Raw genomic sequence first — 21455 nt, forward strand, 5'->3', positions numbered from 1 at the left:
TGGGCTTTTATAAATAGAAAATATTATTTATAAATTGAAGATTTAAGTATTATTTATTATTTAAAAATGAATTATATTTTAATTTTATAAATAGAAAATATTATTTATAAATTGAAGATTTAAGTATTATTTATTATTTAAAAATAAATTATATTTTAATTTTATAAGAAATAATATATTTTATTGTGTTTGATAAGAAATAGGCATTTGAAATATACAAACAATGTATAATATAATTGTAAGGATAACAAAGACAATTTACCAGCTTCAACAATGTGTAACATATATGATTCAGCATCTAAATAAATAACTTTTTCAGCACTTTAATTCAGTGCTTAATGCTATTCAACACTTCTTTTTTTCAGTTTAACAAACAACATCTAAGACGACCAAGTTAATCACCTCAAGTAAGGGCGGATTTAGAAAAAAGCCCTTCCTCTAGGGTGCACTAAGTAAATTTGCCAAAACAAAATCCATGTCTAGGGCTTAACTCGTCTTTCTTTCTCCAAATTCCATGACCAAGACAAGTTGTGGAATTTAGATCAAGAAAACTCAACTATGCCCACCAATTGATCTCCGTATATCTGATTCGAACTCTCAAAATTCAGCCAAGCCCCAAAGCATCACTCCAGGTTAACTTTTTTATTTCCTCAATCTCGTATTCTGGTCTTGATCTCCGATGTGCGTTCTACGTTCTTAATTTCAAATGTTTATTCGAAAGATGGGTTTTTTATTCTCAATTCTTCAATTTTATACGATTTTTACGATTGGAAATCGATTATGGCCTTAGTACGAATAGGTTTTTGTTATACATCGTTAAAATTATATTGATGTAAAGTTCAAGATCGCTCATTTAAAAAAAGAAGGATTTTTATCATTCTATTTTACTTTCCAAAAAAAAAAAAAAGAAGGATTTCGGGACACGCGGAGTTATTTGGTAAAAGTTCCTCATTTGCCCCATTTTCTGGTACAATTTGTTCCGACTGTTTCATAATTTAAAGGGTTGTTTGGTTAGAAATACCTGAATGAGAAAGACTTATTTCAGTTGTGCAACTCTATCTACTGAAAATCATATATTTATTCTCCAACTTTGAAATTAAGTGTTTGTTGATGGAGACCCTGTTTATGTGGAATTTTAGCAGAAAAAAGTAATGCTTTGCCTCACTCGCCCATTGGATTTGCGCGGCGAATGGGGTAGCATTCCTTTTTCTGATAAATTCTACCCAACATGATTAGATAGAAAATTCAATGTTTTGCTTTGTCTCAGCAGTCTATTACTATATTAAGATGGCGGAGCCTTCCAAAGTAATTCATGTTCGCAATGTGGGGCACGAAATATCCGAGGTAATACCTGTTCCCACTTTCCCATCTCATCATCATCAACATCATCTTCATAATGAAATATCTGGACTCAACGGAACTAATTATATGCTTCGATTCGATTCTTTCTAAGAGCCATTTGGATACACTAAAAAAAGTAATTTTTTTATACTTTTAAAGTTGAATAGTTAAAATCTTTGTTTGGGTTAATTTTAAAAAGTAACTTTTTTTACTTTTTTTAAAAAACAGAAGGAAACTATTTTTTACTTTCTCCCAAAGCTACTTTCTTCCACAGTTATTTTCTATCCAAACAGGGCCTAAATCCATGAATGAAAGAAGGATCAAGATTCATGTTAAGAGGTGGAGATGTTTTTTTTTCACTGTCTGCTATCCTGATGTAATTCTTTTTTCATTAATCCGGGTTTTAGACCAATAATCTAGCACTAAAAAAAGGCTGCATCAGTGGGGTTCCCTCTTTCCTACTTCATGCAGAAATTTCGTTCTTTTATTATCTATCATTTTGCTCTCTAACAACACACCCCCTTATCTGTTTTATTTTTGTTCAGAATGATCTGCTTCAGCTGGTCCAACCATTCGGTCTTGTTACTAAACTTGTGATGCTGCGTGCTAAAAACCAGGTTTTTTCATTTTGGCTTTTGGATTTTTAGCATTTGTAGTTTGTAGCTGCAAGTTTTTCCTAGCCAAGCTACCATGTAGATTGGTACCACTCTTTTTTATGTAGATTCTGTACGGGTAAATGTTATGTCCCATGGCAGAGATAGTTGTGTAGTCTTATAGAAAAGAACACTATTTTATACTTTGGTCTCTTTCTGTATCTTCTCCCCATTGAACAGGCACTTCTCCAGATGCATGATGTGGCTTCTGCTGTAACTGCATTGCAGTATTACAACAATATCCAGCCAAGTGTAAGGTACGTTGATATGTAAAGCACAAAATATTTCTTTAAGTCTTTTTCATGCCAAAATATTTTGTTTTATTTATATTTATTACAAGTCAGACTCCCTAGTTTGAACTTTGATGGTGCCATTACAGAGGGAGGAATGTATACATTCAGTTTTCTTCACATCAGGAACTGACTACAATGGATCAGAATGCTCAAGGACAGAGAAGTGGAGACCAGGTTGGTTGGCTTCATGTATTTTTCTTGTTAAATGGTGATGTATACGCAAAATTGGTTGTGAGGTTTGATGTATAAAAGAACCCCCTTTTCGGCAATATTTTTGTTTCCTTCTTATAGGTAGTGGTGCATATATTATCTACAGTAGCAACATGTCTGTTGATAAACCCTGTTGTACATTGGGAAACTTTTGCAGGGTTAGGGTGTATGACCGTAAGGACTAGTTCCATCCCAAAGAGGTGTCGGGAAACCCTGTGATATCAAAGAAAAAAGAAAAAAAGAAGTCAAGATACCAATGATCACATCGTGGTTAGCCGCTCATTTTCATCGAAAATCATCATGTTGTTTTCCTTCCAAAAGAAGCCCCGACAATTCCCTAGTGGAAACAAACTGCAAAATTCTCTTTTCAGATCTTTGAGAATGGATTGCGAACATTGAAACAAAAGAAATACACAATTAGGAGAAATCAATACACTATTGAGGAGATGGAAAAATTGACACATAATAGCATGGGCAAAACTACAATGAATATGGAGGTGGTCTATAGATTCTCCACTAGCTTCACAAAGGGAACAAAAGTCAATGATGATTCCATGTGTGATCAGATGATCAACAGAGAGGACCTTATCCCTGACCATCAACTAGGAGAAGGCTAGTTTTGAAGGGATTCTAGAACCCTAAATAATAGAAGCCGTGAAATCTACCCTTCTTTAATGATGAACAAATTGGTAAAAGAGCTTATTGAGAACATTCCTTTTTGTCCTACTCTTCCAAACTTGAACAATGTCAATCAAAGTAGAGATTGGCATATGAAAAACGTGGGTAGTAAGATTGGCTAAAAAGTAGATCTCCCAATTGTTGAAGTTCCTCCTAAAACTAGAGTCCCTAGATAATCTTATATCATACTTTACCATGAAATCATGAATGACCCTTTTTTACCCTTTATGAAAGGCTATGGCCCTCTTTTATTTATTTATTTAAAATTTGTTATTATTATAATTAGAAGCAAAGCAACGGATTACAAGTGAAGAGGTGTGTCACTAAACCACTTCTCCACCTAGAACCACACCCTAACACCTTTGCCAACTCTGAAACCCACTATTTTCCTAAATTCATGGGTTTTTTTTTAATATTGGTAATTCATGGAGGACTTTTAGAATACCCTTCCAATAGCTGCACCCATACAACAAATTAACCTTCTTAGAGCCCGTTTGGATAGAAAGTAACTTCGAATAAAGTACTTTGGAAGAAAGTAACTTTTAGAAAGTAGAAAGTAGTTTTCTTTTGCTTTTCAAAATATAAGAATTTTTTACTTTTTAAAAGTAGTTTTCTAAAATGCATTAAACAGACTTTTTAACTTTTTAACTTTCAAAAGTCAAAAAGTTACTTTTTTGTATGTGTATCCAAACGGGCTCTTAGTCCCCCATCCAAAAGTGTTGCATAGGTATTTTGCATGAATTTCTTTGGCCAAATGACTATTTTCGTCAATACCAAATTGTCACAACCATTTTTCCAGTGAGGCTACATTCATGAGTCATGAGCTTAAGATTGCAAAACCCCAAACCTCCAACTTGAGTGCCTGAACTTGTCAAGTCGCCTAGGTGCTTGTCTGGTCAGCTCAGTATAAAAGCTCTTGCCTGATCAACTTACTTGTTTGGATGCTGTAGTTGACTACTTGGGCTGTAATTTCTGGTGTCAATTGTGAATATTCCAGTCACCTCCAAGTGAATTATCCAGTTTCACTCAAATATTTGTTTCTCGATATGCTTAGTTCAGAAGGCTCTAGTTTTTTTCTTCTGGTGATAGCAAGTGCTCATATAGAACAAGGCCCAAGTCTTCTTTTGATTCATGTTTGGCAGCGTTCTGCTTGTATTTTTTTATTTTTTTTTATAAGTACCACGATTTTATAAATAACAAAATGAGAAAAATGATACGAAGGAGGCCAAGAGTGCCCCCAAGCCGAAAACCAAAAAAACAGAAAAAGACAAAAGGAAAACCTACTAGTTACAAAGGCTATCCCATCTAAATACAAAGTCGTCAAAAGAGAACCTGACAAAATCCTTGCTTAACTTAGCCCCAAAAACAGTAGCCATAAAATCTCCATGTACACCGTATGTGAGTTGCTCTCCTTGCCCTGGAACACCCAGTTGTTTCTCTCTTTCCAAAGACCCCAAGCAATAACCGCAGGAATGATAACCCAAAGGTGTCTTTTTCTATTAGAGAAGATGTTATAAGCCCACCCTTCAAGCATCATGACTGCATGTATTTTTAGTTCTTTAAAATTTTTGTTTGAAGTTATGACAGTCACATGAGCATTGGAGGATCGACCAAGTTTGACCATTGCTTTCGGGTGCAGTTAAATTAGTTTGGGGAAAGCATATTTGAGTTTCTATAGCCATCATGTACATCATATATATGAATTCCTAATGAACAGCTGTTTATTTTCATATAACTAACTATCCATACTGCATGACATACTATGAATCACATATAGGAGGGGGGAAATCATGGGAATAAGTTAGTTAGTTTTCTTTTTCTTGCTTTCTTCCTTTTCTTGAACCTGAAATGCTTAATTGTTTGTTTTCTTGATAACTTATGAATTCATGCAATATTTTATTTTTCTATGGTTATTTCTCCTTTTTATACCTATTCTCTCTATTCACTCTCTCTATCCTTCTCTCCTGTTCATACTGGTTTGCTGTCGGGAACTCTCAGGATACACAACCCAATCGAATTCTCTTAGTTACAATACATCAATTGCTCTATCCTATAACAGTGGAAGTGCTGCATCAAGTGTTCTCTCCTCATGGATTTGTGGAGAAGATCGTCACGTTTCAGAAGTCAGCTGGTCAGCTTATTACAGTCTTCCCTTTCTCTTTGTCTCACTTAATTTGACTTTCAGGCTTTTAAGATTGGTTGGATGGATTGTGCATTCATTTCACTTGAGATGTCATTTAAAAGTTCCTTTAGTAAATATAGTTTCTTACTTGTCTATTATTTTTTTATTTTTATTATTATTATTAATTTTATTTATTTGTTTATTTTTGGTGGGGGGGGGGGGGGGTGTCAAAAATGTAATTGTGCTGGAAGAGCTCGTGAATGGTAGCTGACACCTTTCTAATTGTATAAGAACCAGTACTACTACATAACTATTGTACTAGAACCCATTACCAATAAAAAAAAATGTACTAGAGCCCAGTGGATGGTCCTTACTCTTCTTTTTGTGCAAATTGTGTAGGTTCACAAGCCCTTATCCAGTTCCAATCACGCCAGAGTGCCATTGCAGCCAGAAATGCCCTTCAAGTATGTAATATAGCTCCGTTGAAAAATTTCTTTGAAAGTGAGTTGTTTAAGCTTGGCAGTTGATTTAATAATAGGTTTACGCGTGGCCACTTATTTATAGGGACGTAATATTTATGATGGTTGCTGTCAGTTGGATATTCAGTTCTCAAAGTATGTCTTCAAGCGCTTTAGCAATATTGTTTAATTGGTTTTTTTTCTTTCCATGCTGAGAGTGATTTTTTTTAACCTTTTCTTTTATTCACATTCCAGCCTTAGTGAGTTACAAGTGAACTATAATAATGAGCGGTCCAGGTATGCCCATAGCTTCTTGTACTATCAATATCTTAAAATATTGCTGCTCTAATTACACTGTTTTAATTATCATCCTGATTATGCTGTTGAACCACGCTCTTTCTATTTGCAGAGATTTTACAAACCCAAATCTGCCTTCTGAACAGAAAGGCAAATCCTCACAAGTATGTATGTTCCCTTGTTTCATTGTATTTCCCAAGTTTTCTATGCAGTTCTCATCATCAACCTTTTTTTCTTTCTTTACAAGCTTTATGGGTTATCATTTTAATGTTTGTTCCTCAGACTTTCTCTGCTAAAGTATCTGAGTCTCTTTCTGTTTGTTTTGTGCAACAGTCTGGTTATGGTGATGCTGGGTGTCTGTATGCACTTCAACCTCCTGGGGCCAGGGCAGGTGCTTATTTATCTATTTCCTTCGTGAGAATTATATATATACATATGTTTATTAGTTTTGCAACCTCTAACTGATGTACACATTTTATATTCCCCTGTTTCAGTGGCATTTCCACAGGTTGGTGTTTCAGGCTACGTTCTGAACCTTTATACAGGTTTTCTTGTTCTAAGCCCTAACTGTGCTATTTGGTGGTTGCTTTGTTGAATAGTCCAGACGTCCTCACGTCTTATCTCCCTCACATGTGGTTTACATGTGGCGCATGTGCAGGGATTGGGTCCACCACTTGCATAGCCTACCTCCGTTATGTCCCAAGCCAGATATTTGTCCTATTTAATGGACCTAGTTATCCACTCTGCCATCTATGGGGAACTTAAAAAAAAATATGGTGTAAGTCCATTTATTTGATAGGCAGGGTAACTCAAGACAATTGAATCTTGTCTGGAGATCTCATCGGGGTTGGGAGTCCTAATCCACAGTGCCATGTGTCCCACAAGTACTACAAATGTAGGGAGGGCAGATTTGACTCATTGATTGAAGTTTTCCCCCCTTTTTTTGTGCTTTATTTTTTGTGGAAACATGCACATTCATTGAACTTTGTTGTTTATTCTCTAGATGGGTAATGCTGCAGCCATCGCAGCTGCATTTGGAGGAGGGTTACCTCCTGGGATAAGTGGTACTAATGAAAGGTGCACTGTCCTGGTTTCTAATCTAAACCCTGATGTAAGCCATTTCTTCGTCCTTGGATGCTTTTTCTGTTCCTGTCACCTCATAGCCAACCACTTCTCCTTTTACTTACATCTCAGAAAATCGATGAGGATAAACTGTTCAACCTGTTCTCCATTTATGGGAACATTGTGAGAATTAAACTTCTTCGTAACAAGCCAGATCACGCTCTTGTTCAGATGGGAGATGGGTTCCAGGCTGAATTAGCTGTGCATTTCTTGAAGGTTCGACTTCATTTGTCTTTCTTCTTGCTTTGTAGGGATATTTATTGCTATTATTGCATGGATATAGTTGTCGTGGAAGTTGTACCAATGTTTTCAAATAAGTGATTGTGCATAGGTTCCACTGAAATCAATTTTCTTAAATCAAATTTTGTTTTATGGAATCTGTTAGAACTTTCTTGGAAACACTGAGTGGCCTTGTCTTTATCTTTATGTTTGCTGAACAACTGAACCAAACTATACAGAACTGATTTTTGATAATTAAGACTTGAACTTTAGTCCGAAACAAAATAGTGGTTGAATAATATTTGTCTATTCAAATAAATCTTTTATTCGTTTAAAAAACAAATATGTCTATGCTAGCCCAATCACTTTTACCATCACTCTAACATGGCTTATCAATATTTATGCTGTCTTAAGTCTAGGAAGGATTAGGGGTTTGACAGTGATTCTCAAATATCACAGAACAAAATGTGATACAATTAAAAAATGTGCCAACTTGGTAAGTTGGTAAAGTTTACAAGTGCTAATACCACATACCTGGGATCGAAATGCCACATATCTGTCTAAACAAATGTCATACGATGGGATATAATGCAATAGAAACAAAGACAATGAACAATTACTAACTCCTAACATTCAAAATGAGGTTTATTATTATTAATTTTTTGATAGATATAAAAAAATATTAGAAAATCGAATAAGAAGAGATGGGGAGGACAAGTAGACCTATCCAACAGATAATTGAAGGAAAAAAGAATTAAAGATAAAAAAGAAAAGAGTAGACCAAAACTACTGCCAACTCTATCCTTACACACCAAATCTGATGTAGGATAACTTAGGTTTTTATCGATTTTCGATTTGTTCTACTTTAGGAAGAGTGGAAGAAAGGCTAATTAAGTGGTGGTGTTTTTATTTATTGAAATGGTTTCAAGAAAAGGTTTAAGGCCCAAAAAGTTTTATTGGCCCAAAAAGTTTTATTGGCCATTGTGGAAGGTTTCATCAAGGCCAATTAGGTATGTGAAACTCAATTTTGCAATAAGGTGTAGGTTTAGGGCTTGATGGATTCTTTATGAGTTAAAAACAGAAAAAATAATGGTGAAATATGAAAAAAAGATGACAGAAAAGATAAAAGAATTACCTTGGAATCACACCAAGGTTCTTGGCATCACACCATATCTAACAATTGGAGAAATCTCAAGACGAGAGTTGTTTTTTTATATTCAATAAACTGAGAGAAAATCCATGTGAGTTTCTTCTTCTTCTTCTTCAGTTTGTGAGGTGCTATATCCTTCAAAGTTGATAAAAAAAAAATATAGGAGTGTTGGTTGCAAGGACATGGGAGGCAGACCTGAGATTAGTGCCTTTCTATGCCTTGGGCAACAACTTCTGGGTTATTCTTTTTAATGGATGGTCTTGAATGGAGTTAGTTGACCTTGACCACTAACTAATGTTTATATTAGAAACAATCCTTGATAGGATGGTGTATCCTTGCCTACAACCTCCCACCTCATCCTTTCATGGTTCTATCCGAACTGAGATAACTTGGAGTGGTAATGTGGTATTCTTATTGATTCACTTGCTCTCTTTTGGTTGAGAGTGCACGGGACGAGGCATGTGTTGCAACTTCAAAAAACTTGTGTTGAGCTCTGGTCTTTCTTGAAAATGAAAATAGAGATGAGACATTTTATCTATTTATAGTATCAATACAGTTGGTTGTCACAGTTGATCTTTTCTATGGTGTCCAAAGGTTAAACCACTCACATGACTTCTCCCATAAGTTCTTTCCTTGGATTTGAGGCACTATTTCATTGGTTACTGACTACTGTTTTCGCGTCTCGTATAGGGTGCCATGCTTTTTGGGAAGCGATTAGAGGTGAACTTCTCGAAGTATCCAAACATAACAGCAGCTCCAGACACACATGACTACACGAATTCAAACCTCAACCGCTTCAATCGCAATGCTGCGAAGAACTACCGCTACTGCTGCTCCCCAACCAAGATGATCCACCTGTCCACCCTCCCTCAGGACATAACAGAGGAGGAGATTGTGGTCCATCTAGAGGAGCATGGCACCATAGTCAACACCAAACTCTTTGAGGCGAATGGGAAGAAGCAGGCATTGGTCCTGTTTGAGACTGAAGAGCAGGCCACAGAGGCTCTTGTGTACAAGCATGCTACTTCCATCGATGGGTCAATCATCCGGATATCATTCTCCCAGTTGCAGACCATCTAAATGGCAAACCATCTTAAGAAAGATGGTTATGGGTTGGGTAGCAGGTTATCTATGTTCCTTTTCCCCCTATTGTATCAATGTAATCTAGGAATAGTGGAATGCTCTTTCCTGTCTTTTTTTACTTCTATTTTATGGGGAATTTTGTGCCTTTTAACCTTTTTTTTTTCTAGGTTTCTTTGATATTTGTGGGATATTCAGTTGTCGTGTATCTAGAAGGGTTCTGGAGGATAGTTTCGAGCTTTTTTTTGTGCCATTATTTACCAGGTATCTTTCTCTTCTCCTTTGTGGAGTATATGGCTTGCATCTCATATCTCAAGCTGCACTTTCCCTTACCAACCCAAATTAGTGTCTCCCTACGGATCCAAGATCAAAGATTTGTTGAAGGTTAGTGTGATATTTGTTACTTCCCACCATTGTTCTGACAATGTCTGCTGAATTCAAGGCCATTCATCCTCAAAAGGACCTACCTATATACATTGTAAGAGAGAGGGTTTTTTCCCCCCTTGGTGCGAAGTTTAATTTCCTTGGCCCAGCGAAGTGGTGGCTCATGAGTAGGGTGTGTCGACGGACTGGGGCACAGGCTTTGGCCTAGACCCGTTCATTTATACATTTCAAATTTGGACCTGTGGGTTTATGATTTGATGATGTGCAGCACATGGTTCCAAAACCAGTTTTCTGGATTGGTACTAGATGATGATTTTGATGCCAATACAATACGGATCAATTATTTTGAATTTCTAATTTTATTTTCTTCCACCACTTGTGAGTTTATAAAACTGTAACATTATTATTTCACAACATCTGATGCACCCACCCATTGACTAAAATTCCTTGGGAAAAAAATTGTAATTTTTTATAATTCATTTCTTATTGGAATTGAAATCCTTGATCTAGACATGGAGTTATCCGATTGGAATGGATTGGATTTTTGATATGGTCCATCAATTGAGAGCCCTACTTTCTGACACCATGAATAGCTTGCACACAAATGAGAACAGTTGAGCTGTTTAATGCATCGACTTCAATATTGACCTTCATGAGCGAGTTCTTCCACATTTTATGGAGACACCCTTATAACAGATAATGGATGGAACTAGCTGCTTTGAGCTTAAAAAAGAAATAAAAGGAGTCCTGGGATCATGGTTTTTAAACTCGGTATCGCGTCTCATCTCGTTCAGCTCCGATACCGAGTTGTCTCGGACGAGTTTTCCGATACGTTTGAGACGTCTCATGAGATAACTCGAAAATTTGTACATAAGATGTAAAACTCGGTCAAAAAAATCACTTTGTGAGTTGGTCTCGTTCAGCTCTGATACCGAGTTAACTCGGTCGATACGTCTCGGTCTCGGACGAGTTTAAAAACCATGCCTGGGATTGAACAATGTCATTATGACTAATAAAAAAAAGCACAAGAGTTGGTAATGTGAACCTAAAAACCCAACGTTATCATACAAACATAAGGACAGTATAGTTTAAGAGCAAATCAGGTTTTAAATGATTTTTGGATCTACGATTTCACTTTTCTAAATGAAAAGGGTTTAGGGGAAATGATACTTACAAATGAGATCATGATTAAAATATGAAAAAACGACTCATATGCGATCTGTACATGAGTGACATGGCAAGGACATAGAAAAAGATCTATGCTTTTATGCTACTTATATTGCATCATGACTTTTAATACCTCATTTTCAATCATGGTTTTTAAACTTGTCCGAGACCGAGACGTATCGTCCGAGTTAACTCGGTATCAGAGCTGAACGAGATCAACTCACAAAGTGATTTTTTTGACCGAGTTTTACATCTTATGTACAAATTTTCGAGTTATCTCGTGAGACGTCTCAAACGTATCGGAAAATTCGTCCGAGACGACTCGATATCGGAGCTGAACGAGACGAGACGCGATACCGAGTTTAAAAACCATGTTTTCAATAATGGAAGAGATGACTTTGGACAAATTGAAAATGAAGGAATACGATTCGTTTAATTGACCCCATCTTCTATTTGGGATAAGGCTTTGATCCAATAAAAAAAATTTAATCTTCATTCAAACATGAATTTTTTTTTTTCAAGAGTAGTATTGGAGTAACATTGTGAGAGACATTTCTTACGTGGAAGTGTGTAGGATTCATAAATGCTTTTCAGTGAGGCACAAGTGATATTTTCAGATTTTATATCTCAATGAAAAGCATCTATGGTTCCCACACACCTCTACGTCAGAAATGTCTCTCACTACAGTGTCACTCGAGCAAGATTGAACTTGAGTCCACACGGGTCAATCCAAAATCAACACGTGTTTTATTTGGAGGGGTTGTTTGAGGAAGGACCTGGTAGCATGTTAATTAAGTTACGACGCAAATCTGATCCGTCAACATCTTATCCTTTTTTTAATTATAGAAGGAAACAACAGTCTCTTCAAAGTTTTACAGCCATGGACGCCAGTCTAATTCGTTTTACGTCTGCGTTTGCTTTCAAAGGATCCATCTTTAACAAAACCCCCAAATCTTCTTCTTCTTCTTCTCTCTCTTTCATCTATACTTCGAAGAAATCCGAGAAACTATGTTTCTCGAATTCTCAGATTCGAAAGTTCTGCAAAGTGTGTAGCAGCAGAAACAGAGAAAGCTTCGACCAGGTCGGGTTCGAGGCCGAGAGACTCGCACTCGACTCGAAGGCTCGAGAAGCAATGGCAGAAACGGCCGAGAGTGAGATATCCGATCCGAAAGCCTGGAAATGGAGAATTCGAAAGAGGGTTTGGGATTTAATGGAGGCAGAGAACATCGCACAAAACCCTCGTCCTGTTCATCACCGAATCCCCAATTTCGTTGGTGCCGCAGCCGCTGCGAACAAGGTAGGATTTCTTCGACTCTTTCTTTCTCTCAGTCTATAATTCCTTCTATAGTTTCTGGACAATTCGCCCATTTTAGGGCAAAACAAAGGGAGAGTTTTGAATTTTGATTGGTATCTCATTTTTTCCCACTTTCAAAACTTGCGGTCAATGGGTACCTATTTATCTGGAACCGAACCAAACCAAAAACCCCAGTTCCGACGACAACTTCTTTATTGGAACCGATTAGAACCGGTCTAATATGAAACCGAACCGATAGGAACCGGAACCATTAGATTTTATTGGATGGGTACCCCAACCGATTTATTTTGTTATTTTGTTTTACATTGTACATGATTTAAAGTTGTTCTAAATTTTAAAAATAACATATATTATATAAAATTCTTCAATTTTTTTTTTTGTATAAATTAAATATTGGAGCTTAAATGGGTCATCCCTTCTTAAAGTTTATTACTTAAAAAAGAATTTTAATTTTTGAAATTTTTTTCCTTAAAATCATATTTTTAGTGGAACAAATTTATTACGATCCTTAGGTTAAGACTTAAACTTTCCGCTCTATTGACGCCTAGATATTTTTAAAGATTTGTTTTGGGTCTTAATATTTGATATCAGAGCCAACCTCATGTCCAAGATTTGAGTCTTGGGGAGGCGATTATTGGGGGGGTGGGGGGGGATGGGCTCTTCTATGGTAGGGGTTCCAAAAAAAAAAGGGGCTTGCCATACTAGGGTGGTAATCTTAACACGACTCAAAAACGACACAAAATTAGTAGGTTTGGGACGATCCTAATTGGATTTGGGTCATAATAGTGTCAACCTGTCTAAACACGATTATTAAATGGGTTGGGTGAAGATTAGAAGCATCAATCCGCTTAACCCGTTTTGACACGTAGTTTTAAATATATTAACAATTATTTGAGAATTTTTTAAGTTACCCATTTTGTATAAGAATTTCCTAGAACTTTTTCATACTTCATATATATATTTTTAATTCTATAAAATATAATTTCAAATAATTAATGGTTAAACTTTTAGTTCCAGAGAGACAAAACACTTTTCTTATTAAGTTATTTATTTCCCTCTCTTGCCCACAATGAGAAAAAGAAAACTTTCTCATATGATCATCTTGTGACATTCATAAACATGATCCGATGCAATGAAGTTGTAGAGGACAAAATTATATGAACTTAAAAAAAAAAATAAACGTTTAAAAATAGTTATATTTCAGCGTTGAATTTTATTTTTAAAATTGGGTTCTCGGTGGCCGTCCATTTTCAACACCTTGGATCAAGCTCAAAAAACAATTTTTTTAATATGAATATTCTTATGAAATCTAAAAGGCTGTGTTGTTGTCAAAATGATGATCAATGTGGGCCAAATGACCCTTTTTAAGATTTGAAATCTTAAAAATTAAATTTGTGGGCAGAGGATGTGTAGGCAAGAGAGAGAAGCTTTCTCTCTATTGCTGAAGTCATTCATGCCACATGTCAAACATCTACTGTGCTATGAACAAACATGTCAGGGGGCGTGCGCCAAAAAAGGCGTTATATTATCAACACTCTTATATTTATATTTTTTTTAATCTGTTTTTTCATTGACATATAGAGGCATGTAGTGCTTGATTCTTAATATGGTGATCCACGTGGGCAAAACGACACTTACTATGTAAGGCTAGTATGTTTATCTGTCTATGTGATAATGAAATACACTTTGCTTGGCCAATAATAATAATAATAATAATAATCCTTACTAAGTTAGCAAGGGAAGTTTTCTGGCCACATTCACCTTATGTCATCCAAAAACATGATCTGATCTGGTTTGATATTATAGAAAATCAAGTTGTCATATGTTTGGTGAAGTTTATGGGTATTGATATTATAGATCTGGTTTCATAACCTCCCTTCATGTCTTGAAGAGAATCAAACTTGATTGATGATTCTTGGATGATAATCATTATTAAGGAACCCTAACAGGCTATTTATCCACATTACATCAACCAAGATATGTATAAAGAACTTTATAATTATGAATAATTCCTAACATATAATATCCTAATTGACATTGTTAAAAATTTCATTCTCCATAACAACTTTCCTTTTGTAATGAGATACAAGCTTACCCTGGTAGTAATACAAACATCTTTACAAATGAAAAAAAAAGCCCCAACGACCAAAGGTTGAATGCAGGCTTTTTGGTGAAAAAGTAGCCAAAAGACAAATATTTAAATCATCCCAAAAATAAAGAGCAAAAAAGAAAGAAAAAAAATTCAAAACTCATCATTTGAAGGAGGAGATGACCCTGAGACTTCTTCTAATTCCACTGCTATGCAACACAACTTCTTAAATGGACCACCGCATACCAGAAGGGGAACTTTTGTTTCCCCCATTGGTATTGTTGTTGTCTTCAACAATGCAGTCTCCATCAGATAGACATATTAAATGTGATGAACAATGATCAATAACTAAGAAGACCAAATCGAGAATGAAATCTCCATCTCTCCCCAAGAAGAATGTAACTCAAACCCTACAAGCACCACTCTAGCTAGAATGATACAGGTAATATATAGAAAAAACTGTTGCACAAAATTAATTATATATACAGATAGATACAATAAATATATCATACTTATTACTAAACAATTTTGGAAAGATTTTACAATGCATCGAATCTTTCTTCTTACGAAATCACTTTGATTTACTGTCATGAATAGATACAATATTTAGTGACATATTTTTATTTGTAAGATTTTACAACTAAGCAGATATTTTTTCTGAATAGGCATTTTGATTGTTTGATCCATGTATTGTCATGAAAATTAATTAGTTATATATTTAAAAGAAAAAAAGAGTCAAAACGTATGATTTTGGTTTTTAAATCATCTGAGTCCAACAATTTAGAATTGTAGGTGGGACACTTAATGGGTCGGGTTGTGTACTTTGAGCTTGTTTTTTCTTATGTATTGTTGGTTTTGGAAGTTGGGTGAATTGGAAGTGTTTCGAGTCGCAGAGTGCGTGAAAGTCAATCCTGACTCCCCACAGAAGCAGGTTCGCTTCCTAACCCTTTCAGGTTGGTTATTTTTCTTTTATTAATGTTTATTTATTCATTTTGTTTGCATGGTTTTCAGAGTCGAATTTTGGATCGAATTGGTACACATGGAATCCGGTTTGATCTGGTCAATCCAGTCAATTCCTCTCAATCCGGTCCAAACCAATTCAAAGCCAACCCAGACTGGCCGATTCTGCCTAGTTTTAAAAAACTAGTCGATTTGAACCGGTTTTTGGCTGAGTGAAAGGGAACCTTTGACATTGGCAAACTTCCTGGATGTTCTCTAAGTTTGTTCTTGCTCGAATGAGTCCATTCGGGCTTTGACCTATTTTAAAATCCACAATTCGTTTATGACTCTTTGCTAGTATTATTAAGTGTGTTTTAGAAAACAACATGAGTGAGAAACCACAATTACCATGCCCTATACATTTCTAAAATATTTAATGTTAATATATTGGATATCCCCTATTTGGTAAGAGTTGCGATCAGAACAGTGTCTCATTCCTATAACAACGTTAGGTGTCTACGTGGCACATTTTTATTGGTCTTCAAACACATCGGGCTGTGTGCATGACTGGGTCAAGAGCCCTAGGTGCTTTAAAGTCCAATAAAAATGTGCCATGTCGACACCTGTCATTTATTATAGGAATGGGATACTGTTTTGGATGCTAATTCATTTGGTAATGAATTTTTTTAGTGCTTTACTTGCATGTACTTAGATTTGTTTTTATATCCTTAGCAAGGACAATAATTTGAACTTGGAAAAAAGGCATAAAAGTAAATTTGAATAATGCAAGTACAATTGGTACACTCTTTAGTAAAGGGATATCTCTTTTTTTTACATATATTTTTGGCTTCTTGTGTGCCCTATTTTGTACTTCCCTCTCATTTATGTTTAAAATGTGAAGCCTAATGTCTACTTCTGTTTGAGAGAGAGAAAATTGTATTTGATTTCTTTTTAATAAGGGAAAATTACTTAAAGGACCCTGGAGGAGGGACTTTTTCTAAATAGTCCCTAAGATTTAGGCGGTCTCTTAATAGTCCATTTAGTAAACTTTTCTTTTCTTCTGGACCTCATCTCCCTCATTTCTCATGATTGAATGCCTTAATCGTTTGAACTCATCGTTTTCATCTAAAAAAAATTAGATTTTTAGCATCTCAATTGAGTTTCGGAGACTCCATTCCATCGGAAAGGATTTAAGAAGGAAGAAGGAGCCATTTTCAAATATTTTGAAGATGTATGTAAAAAAAAAATCCAGGATTTTTTCACTTTTTTCTTAGTTTTTGGATGAAAATCTATCAAGAATCGTTCTTTTGGGTTGAATCATCTAAACAAGTCGTTATCTCAAGTTTTCAATTGATCTTTCCATGTATTTTATTAAAAAAAACTCGAAAATTTAAAATGGGTGGGTTTTAGCAGTGGTGAACTCGACAGTAAATAAAAAGTGCTGAGTTCGCCAATAATGAGGGACCATTAAGAAACAAAAAGTTTAATAAATGTCCTATTAGGCTACCGCTCAAAACTTAGGGACTACTTAGAAATAAATCCCTCCACCAGGGTCCTTTAAGTAATTTTCCCTTTTAATAAGCAAGCAAGTTAGTGGTCAGTGACTAGCAGGTGAAAAGGATTTGAACCTGGTTGTGGTATCAACACTCATAGACTTTAACCAACTTAGCCAGCTTGCATCTTTTCAAGTTCTTTTCCACTTCAATTTAATGTAGTTTCTTTTGTAAATATAATTACTAGGCACTTTGTTTGATCTACAATTAGGTGGGAAGAAGTTATTGACTCCACAACCACGTCTGAGGACAGGTTTTTTCTCCGTGCTCAAATCCCTTATGTTAGCTCCTGGTACCATCAATGAAGCTTGCACATCTGTTGGGGTTGCCAAGTATGGAAGGCCCATTGGTCTGGATGAGAAAATGAAGGTGGATTTAATAGTGATTGGGTCAGTTGCAGTCGACCCAAAGACTGGTGCGCGACTTGGTAAGGGTGAGGTAATAAAACCTATATCCCCATAGTTCCATACTTCCATTTTGTTTCCACTTTTATTATTTTAAAGTTCGGATTTTATTGGAGCTTACTTGCATGATCACTTTAAAATGATATTGAATCAAACAAACACAGTTGTAACACTTTTTGGTACTTATGGAAGACCTTGCGTTGTACAATCAGATCTTGATTTTTCATATATAAATGTAGCTAATGTATAGCCCTGTTGTGTGAAAAATGGAATATGCATGTGAAATGGATGTCAAAGTTATTACATTTTATCATGTCAAAAACTTGGTCTAGAAGATTTTAGAATCTAAAAAGTTGGTCGAGCAACTTTAAGCTAGTCAGTTCATCGTATCTTGCTCTCATGGGAGAAGTATTATATATTCTTAAGGTAACAGAGAGCTGAAACAGTGGTTTATCTTGCATGGATACAGGTTCCGGTGTTGAAATCCAACATGGGTACAGTGTTAAACTCAAAAAAAAACCAAAAAATAGAAGTTGTGGATATGGCATTATATCATTATAAAACAACTCAGAACAATGTAAAAAACTTTTATATAATAAAAAGGAGAGTTCTAGTTTGGACCAAAAACCAAGGCATTGTGCTTACAGAGAAGCTTGAGTTCACAGTTTCTCTTGATACTTTGTAAATATCAGTGTTCTCTAAAGCAGGGCCTTCAGAAAAATATTATTTCAACATAAATGCCAAAAGAGATGTTTTTCATGATTTAAAGAGCTTGGCTTTCTTAAGTACCCACACCCAACTGCTCAACAGTGCAAGAAATTATCATCCATTCTCTCACTATATTAAAGTCTTTGATTCCTTCTGTCTTATATTTCAATAGTCATGTTGGAATAATTTTACCATACTTTCTTGTAGACCTGTGTTTCTAACACATAACTGAGTATCATTTTTGGTCTTCCAGGGCTTTGCTGAACTTGAATACGGGATGTTGCGATACATGGGAGCCATTGATGACACGACCCCCATCGTCACTTCCGGTGAGCATGATCTCTTATCCTTATCTCTAATATTTTTAGTTTGTCTTCTTTCTTTTGGTAATTTAGGTTCAGGAAGGAAGCATGGTAGTAGGCTGTACCTATCAGTACTTGATTCATAAAATTCCTTCACACTAGGTTTGGTGTACCTTGCACTCGAAATATAAGAGAGATGTCCTCTAATTTAGATACTTCAACTAATGATGATGAGTCTTTGTATGGGTTGATCCTGTTTTATTCATTATACCAGTTATTAGTTCATGGCTGAATCGTGGATAAGATTACCCCTCAGATTCTCTGGATCTTGTGTTCAAACATCCCATGAAAATGAAAGTTTTAGTCAATCGCTTTAGTTCCATAAGAACATCCATGCCTGACTTTCTAACTAGTCTTGCTTGAGGCCAAGTCACACAAAAGTCTTAACTGAAGTATGAAACCCGATGACATATTAGTCTTCTTGGAATCACTTCTCTGGATCTTGAGTTTGAACGTCCCATGAACGTGAAAGTTTTAGTCAATCGCTTTAGTTCGATAAGAATATTCATGTCTTACTTTCTAACTAGTCTTGCTTGAGGCTACAGCACACAAAATTCTTAACTGAACTCTGAAATCAATGACATATTAGTCTTCTTGGAATCACTTCCTTATGCATGTCACATCCACATCAAGCACTCAAAATATAAGAGAGATGTCCACTAATTTATATACTTCAACTAATGATGATGAGTCTTTGTATGGGTTGATCCTGTTTTATTCATTATACCAGTTTTTAGTTCATGGCTGAATCATGGATAAGATTACCCCTCAGATTCTCTGGATCTTGTGATCAAACATCCCATGAAAATGAAGGTTTTAGTAATCGCTTTAGTTCCATAAGAACATCCATGCCTGACTTTCTAACTTGTCTTGCTTGAGGCTAAGACACTCAAAAGTCTTAACTGAAGTATGAAACCCGATGGCATATTACGCTTCTTGAAATCACTTCTCTGGATCTTGAGTTTGAACGTCCCATGAACGTGAAAGTTTTAGTCAATCACTTTAGTTCGATAAGAATATTCATGCCTTACTTTCTAACTAGTCTTGCTTGAGGTTATGCACACAAAATTCTTAACTGAACTCTGAAATCAAAGACATATTAGTCTTCTTGGAATCACTTCCTTATGCATGTCACATCCACATCAAGCACATATTATATGATCAGCACGTACAAATCAAACTATTTGCATGACAGCGATAAAGCCAACCAAGTTTTATCGAGCTGATTGGGTTATTAAGAACAACTTGTTTGTACATCAAGAGTAACAGAGATGAGGACGTTGAGATGGATGAACTGTAAGACAAGGAAAGACCAAATTAGAAATAAGTATATTTGAGGAAATTTAGGAATAATTCAAGTAGGAGATAAAATAAGGAAATTTCGTTTAAGATGGTTTGGGCTTTTGCAAAGACGACCAATAATAGCACCAATGAGAAGTAGTGGTTAAGAAAATATAAGGAAAATGTAATTGATGAGATGGTCAATGATAGAGTTAAATGAATAAATAGGATTCATATTGCCCATTCCAACAATGGGGTTGTAGACAATAGTGATGATCCTTTCTTTGTCATACACTCATAATTCATGCTCACCAATCAACTGAAGGGGATTGAATTAGCATACACAATGATGCATTATATGCAAACTTGGTATTGGTCTATAATTATTTTGTCTACTTGGATTGATGAATACAAGCTCTCAATTGACTAAGAAGATCATACCTCTTGTATATTTCCACACACACACACACACATGCTCACCCAACAGATGGGTCCGACCTAGCTGATCATTCATGCCAAAGAGTTAAGCAGAACAGATTTGTGGTGAATGATAATAATCACAGCCCATGGATTACAATTATTTGATTTGTATCATTCTCTTGAATGTTGGATCCCAAACCCACCATTCATACTATATAAAAAAATTATGAAGAATAGTCAATTAAGAAATTTAACCAGTGAAGTCCTTAGAAATTTCACAAAAATGTGATATGCATCAGCAGATCCTGTTTTATACTTTTCGTTTGGTTTTTGAATCCCCATGCAGTGCATGATAGACAGCTGGTGGATGATATTCCGATTGAGAAGCTGTTGATTCATGATGTTCCAGTTGACATCATCTGCACTCCTACCCAAGTCATTTTCACCAACACATCGATTCCAAAACCTCAAGGTGTGAGACCCATGAAACAAAATTTTTTTTTATTACTTTCGTCATCATTGTTATCCGTTCTATTATCCTTGTGTAGATGATATTGATTGTTCTGAGTTATTGGCAAATACCGTAGGAATTTATTGGGACAAACTGTCTCTAGAGAAGCTTGCCCAAGTTCGAATTCTCAGGGAGCTAAAAAGTCGAATTGAGCGAGAGACTGGACAGAAGCTTCCTTGTGGCCCCTCAGAGAAACTACCACCCACTGCCCGACGGAAACGATAATCCCCATTTTTTCAGAAAAAAGGTTTTTCACATATGGTTGAATGTCAAAAACCATTTGAATTTTGAAATATAGAATGGGAAGAAATCTTCGAAGCCTTATCCCAAAAATTTGGGGTCGGTTGTACGAATTATATTCCCACATCTTCTGTTATTGTAAGTATGTTCATATAAAATGAGATGAATTAATTTAAGTATATCTTGGTACATATTGTTCATGTTATTCATAATAAGTCTCATTAAAATTCAGTTGGGTGTCTTTATAACTCAACTCGGAACGGTTGGATAGCCAAGGATCAGTTAGCGTAATTGTGTATGTTGAAGACAATGTTCTGAAAGTACCCGAACACCGTAAAAGAGAGCACCTATGTAATCTGCATTGTTGTTTTTGGCTTCCTCTTGGTTATATTTTTATAGCTACTTTGAGTTTTCAAACACTTCTGGCTACAATTGCTAGCTATTGTTTTTATTTTTATT

At 35.6% G+C, this 21455-nt stretch overlaps 2 protein-coding genes across 3 annotated transcripts; both read left to right on the forward strand.

Annotated features, from left to right (window-relative positions):
• Positions 1-472: 472 nt before the first annotated feature.
• On the forward strand, positions 473-9931 carry PTB3 (polypyrimidine tract-binding protein 3). 2 transcript variants are annotated; one of them, XM_086434867.1, is made up of 15 exons: positions 473-632; positions 1271-1344; positions 1887-1958; positions 2175-2251; positions 2374-2461; positions 5174-5306; positions 5697-5761; positions 5862-5911; positions 6011-6052; positions 6165-6216; positions 6386-6443; positions 6547-6560; positions 7056-7163; positions 7247-7390; positions 9234-9931. In XM_086434867.1, the coding sequence occupies exons 2-15, from the start codon at positions 1288-1290 to the stop codon at positions 9621-9623; spliced, it is 1350 nt and encodes a 449-aa protein (XP_086290993.1). In that variant the 5' UTR covers positions 473-632; positions 1271-1287; the 3' UTR covers positions 9624-9931. The 2 variants fall into 2 exon arrangements, with proteins under 2 accessions (XP_086290993.1, XP_086290994.1); XM_086434868.1 differs by having other exon boundaries at positions 483-632; positions 1268-1344.
• Positions 9932-11971: 2040 nt separating this feature from the next.
• Positions 11972-21187, forward strand: COG0212 (NagB/RpiA/CoA transferase-like superfamily protein). The gene is made up of 6 exons (XM_086434869.1): positions 11972-12471; positions 15441-15531; positions 17282-17508; positions 18436-18511; positions 20592-20717; positions 20833-21187. Exons 1-6 carry the CDS (start codon positions 12055-12057, stop codon positions 20979-20981), a joined length of 1086 nt encoding a protein of 361 aa, XP_086290995.1. The 5' UTR covers positions 11972-12054; the 3' UTR covers positions 20982-21187.
• Positions 21188-21455: the final 268 nt, after the last annotated feature.

Source organism: Akebia trifoliata, chromosome 3, assembly GCF_017979445.1.
Source record: "Akebia trifoliata isolate Shusen 1 chromosome 3, ASM1797944v1, whole genome shotgun sequence".
NCBI lineage: Eukaryota > Viridiplantae > Streptophyta > Magnoliopsida > Ranunculales > Lardizabalaceae > Akebia > Akebia trifoliata.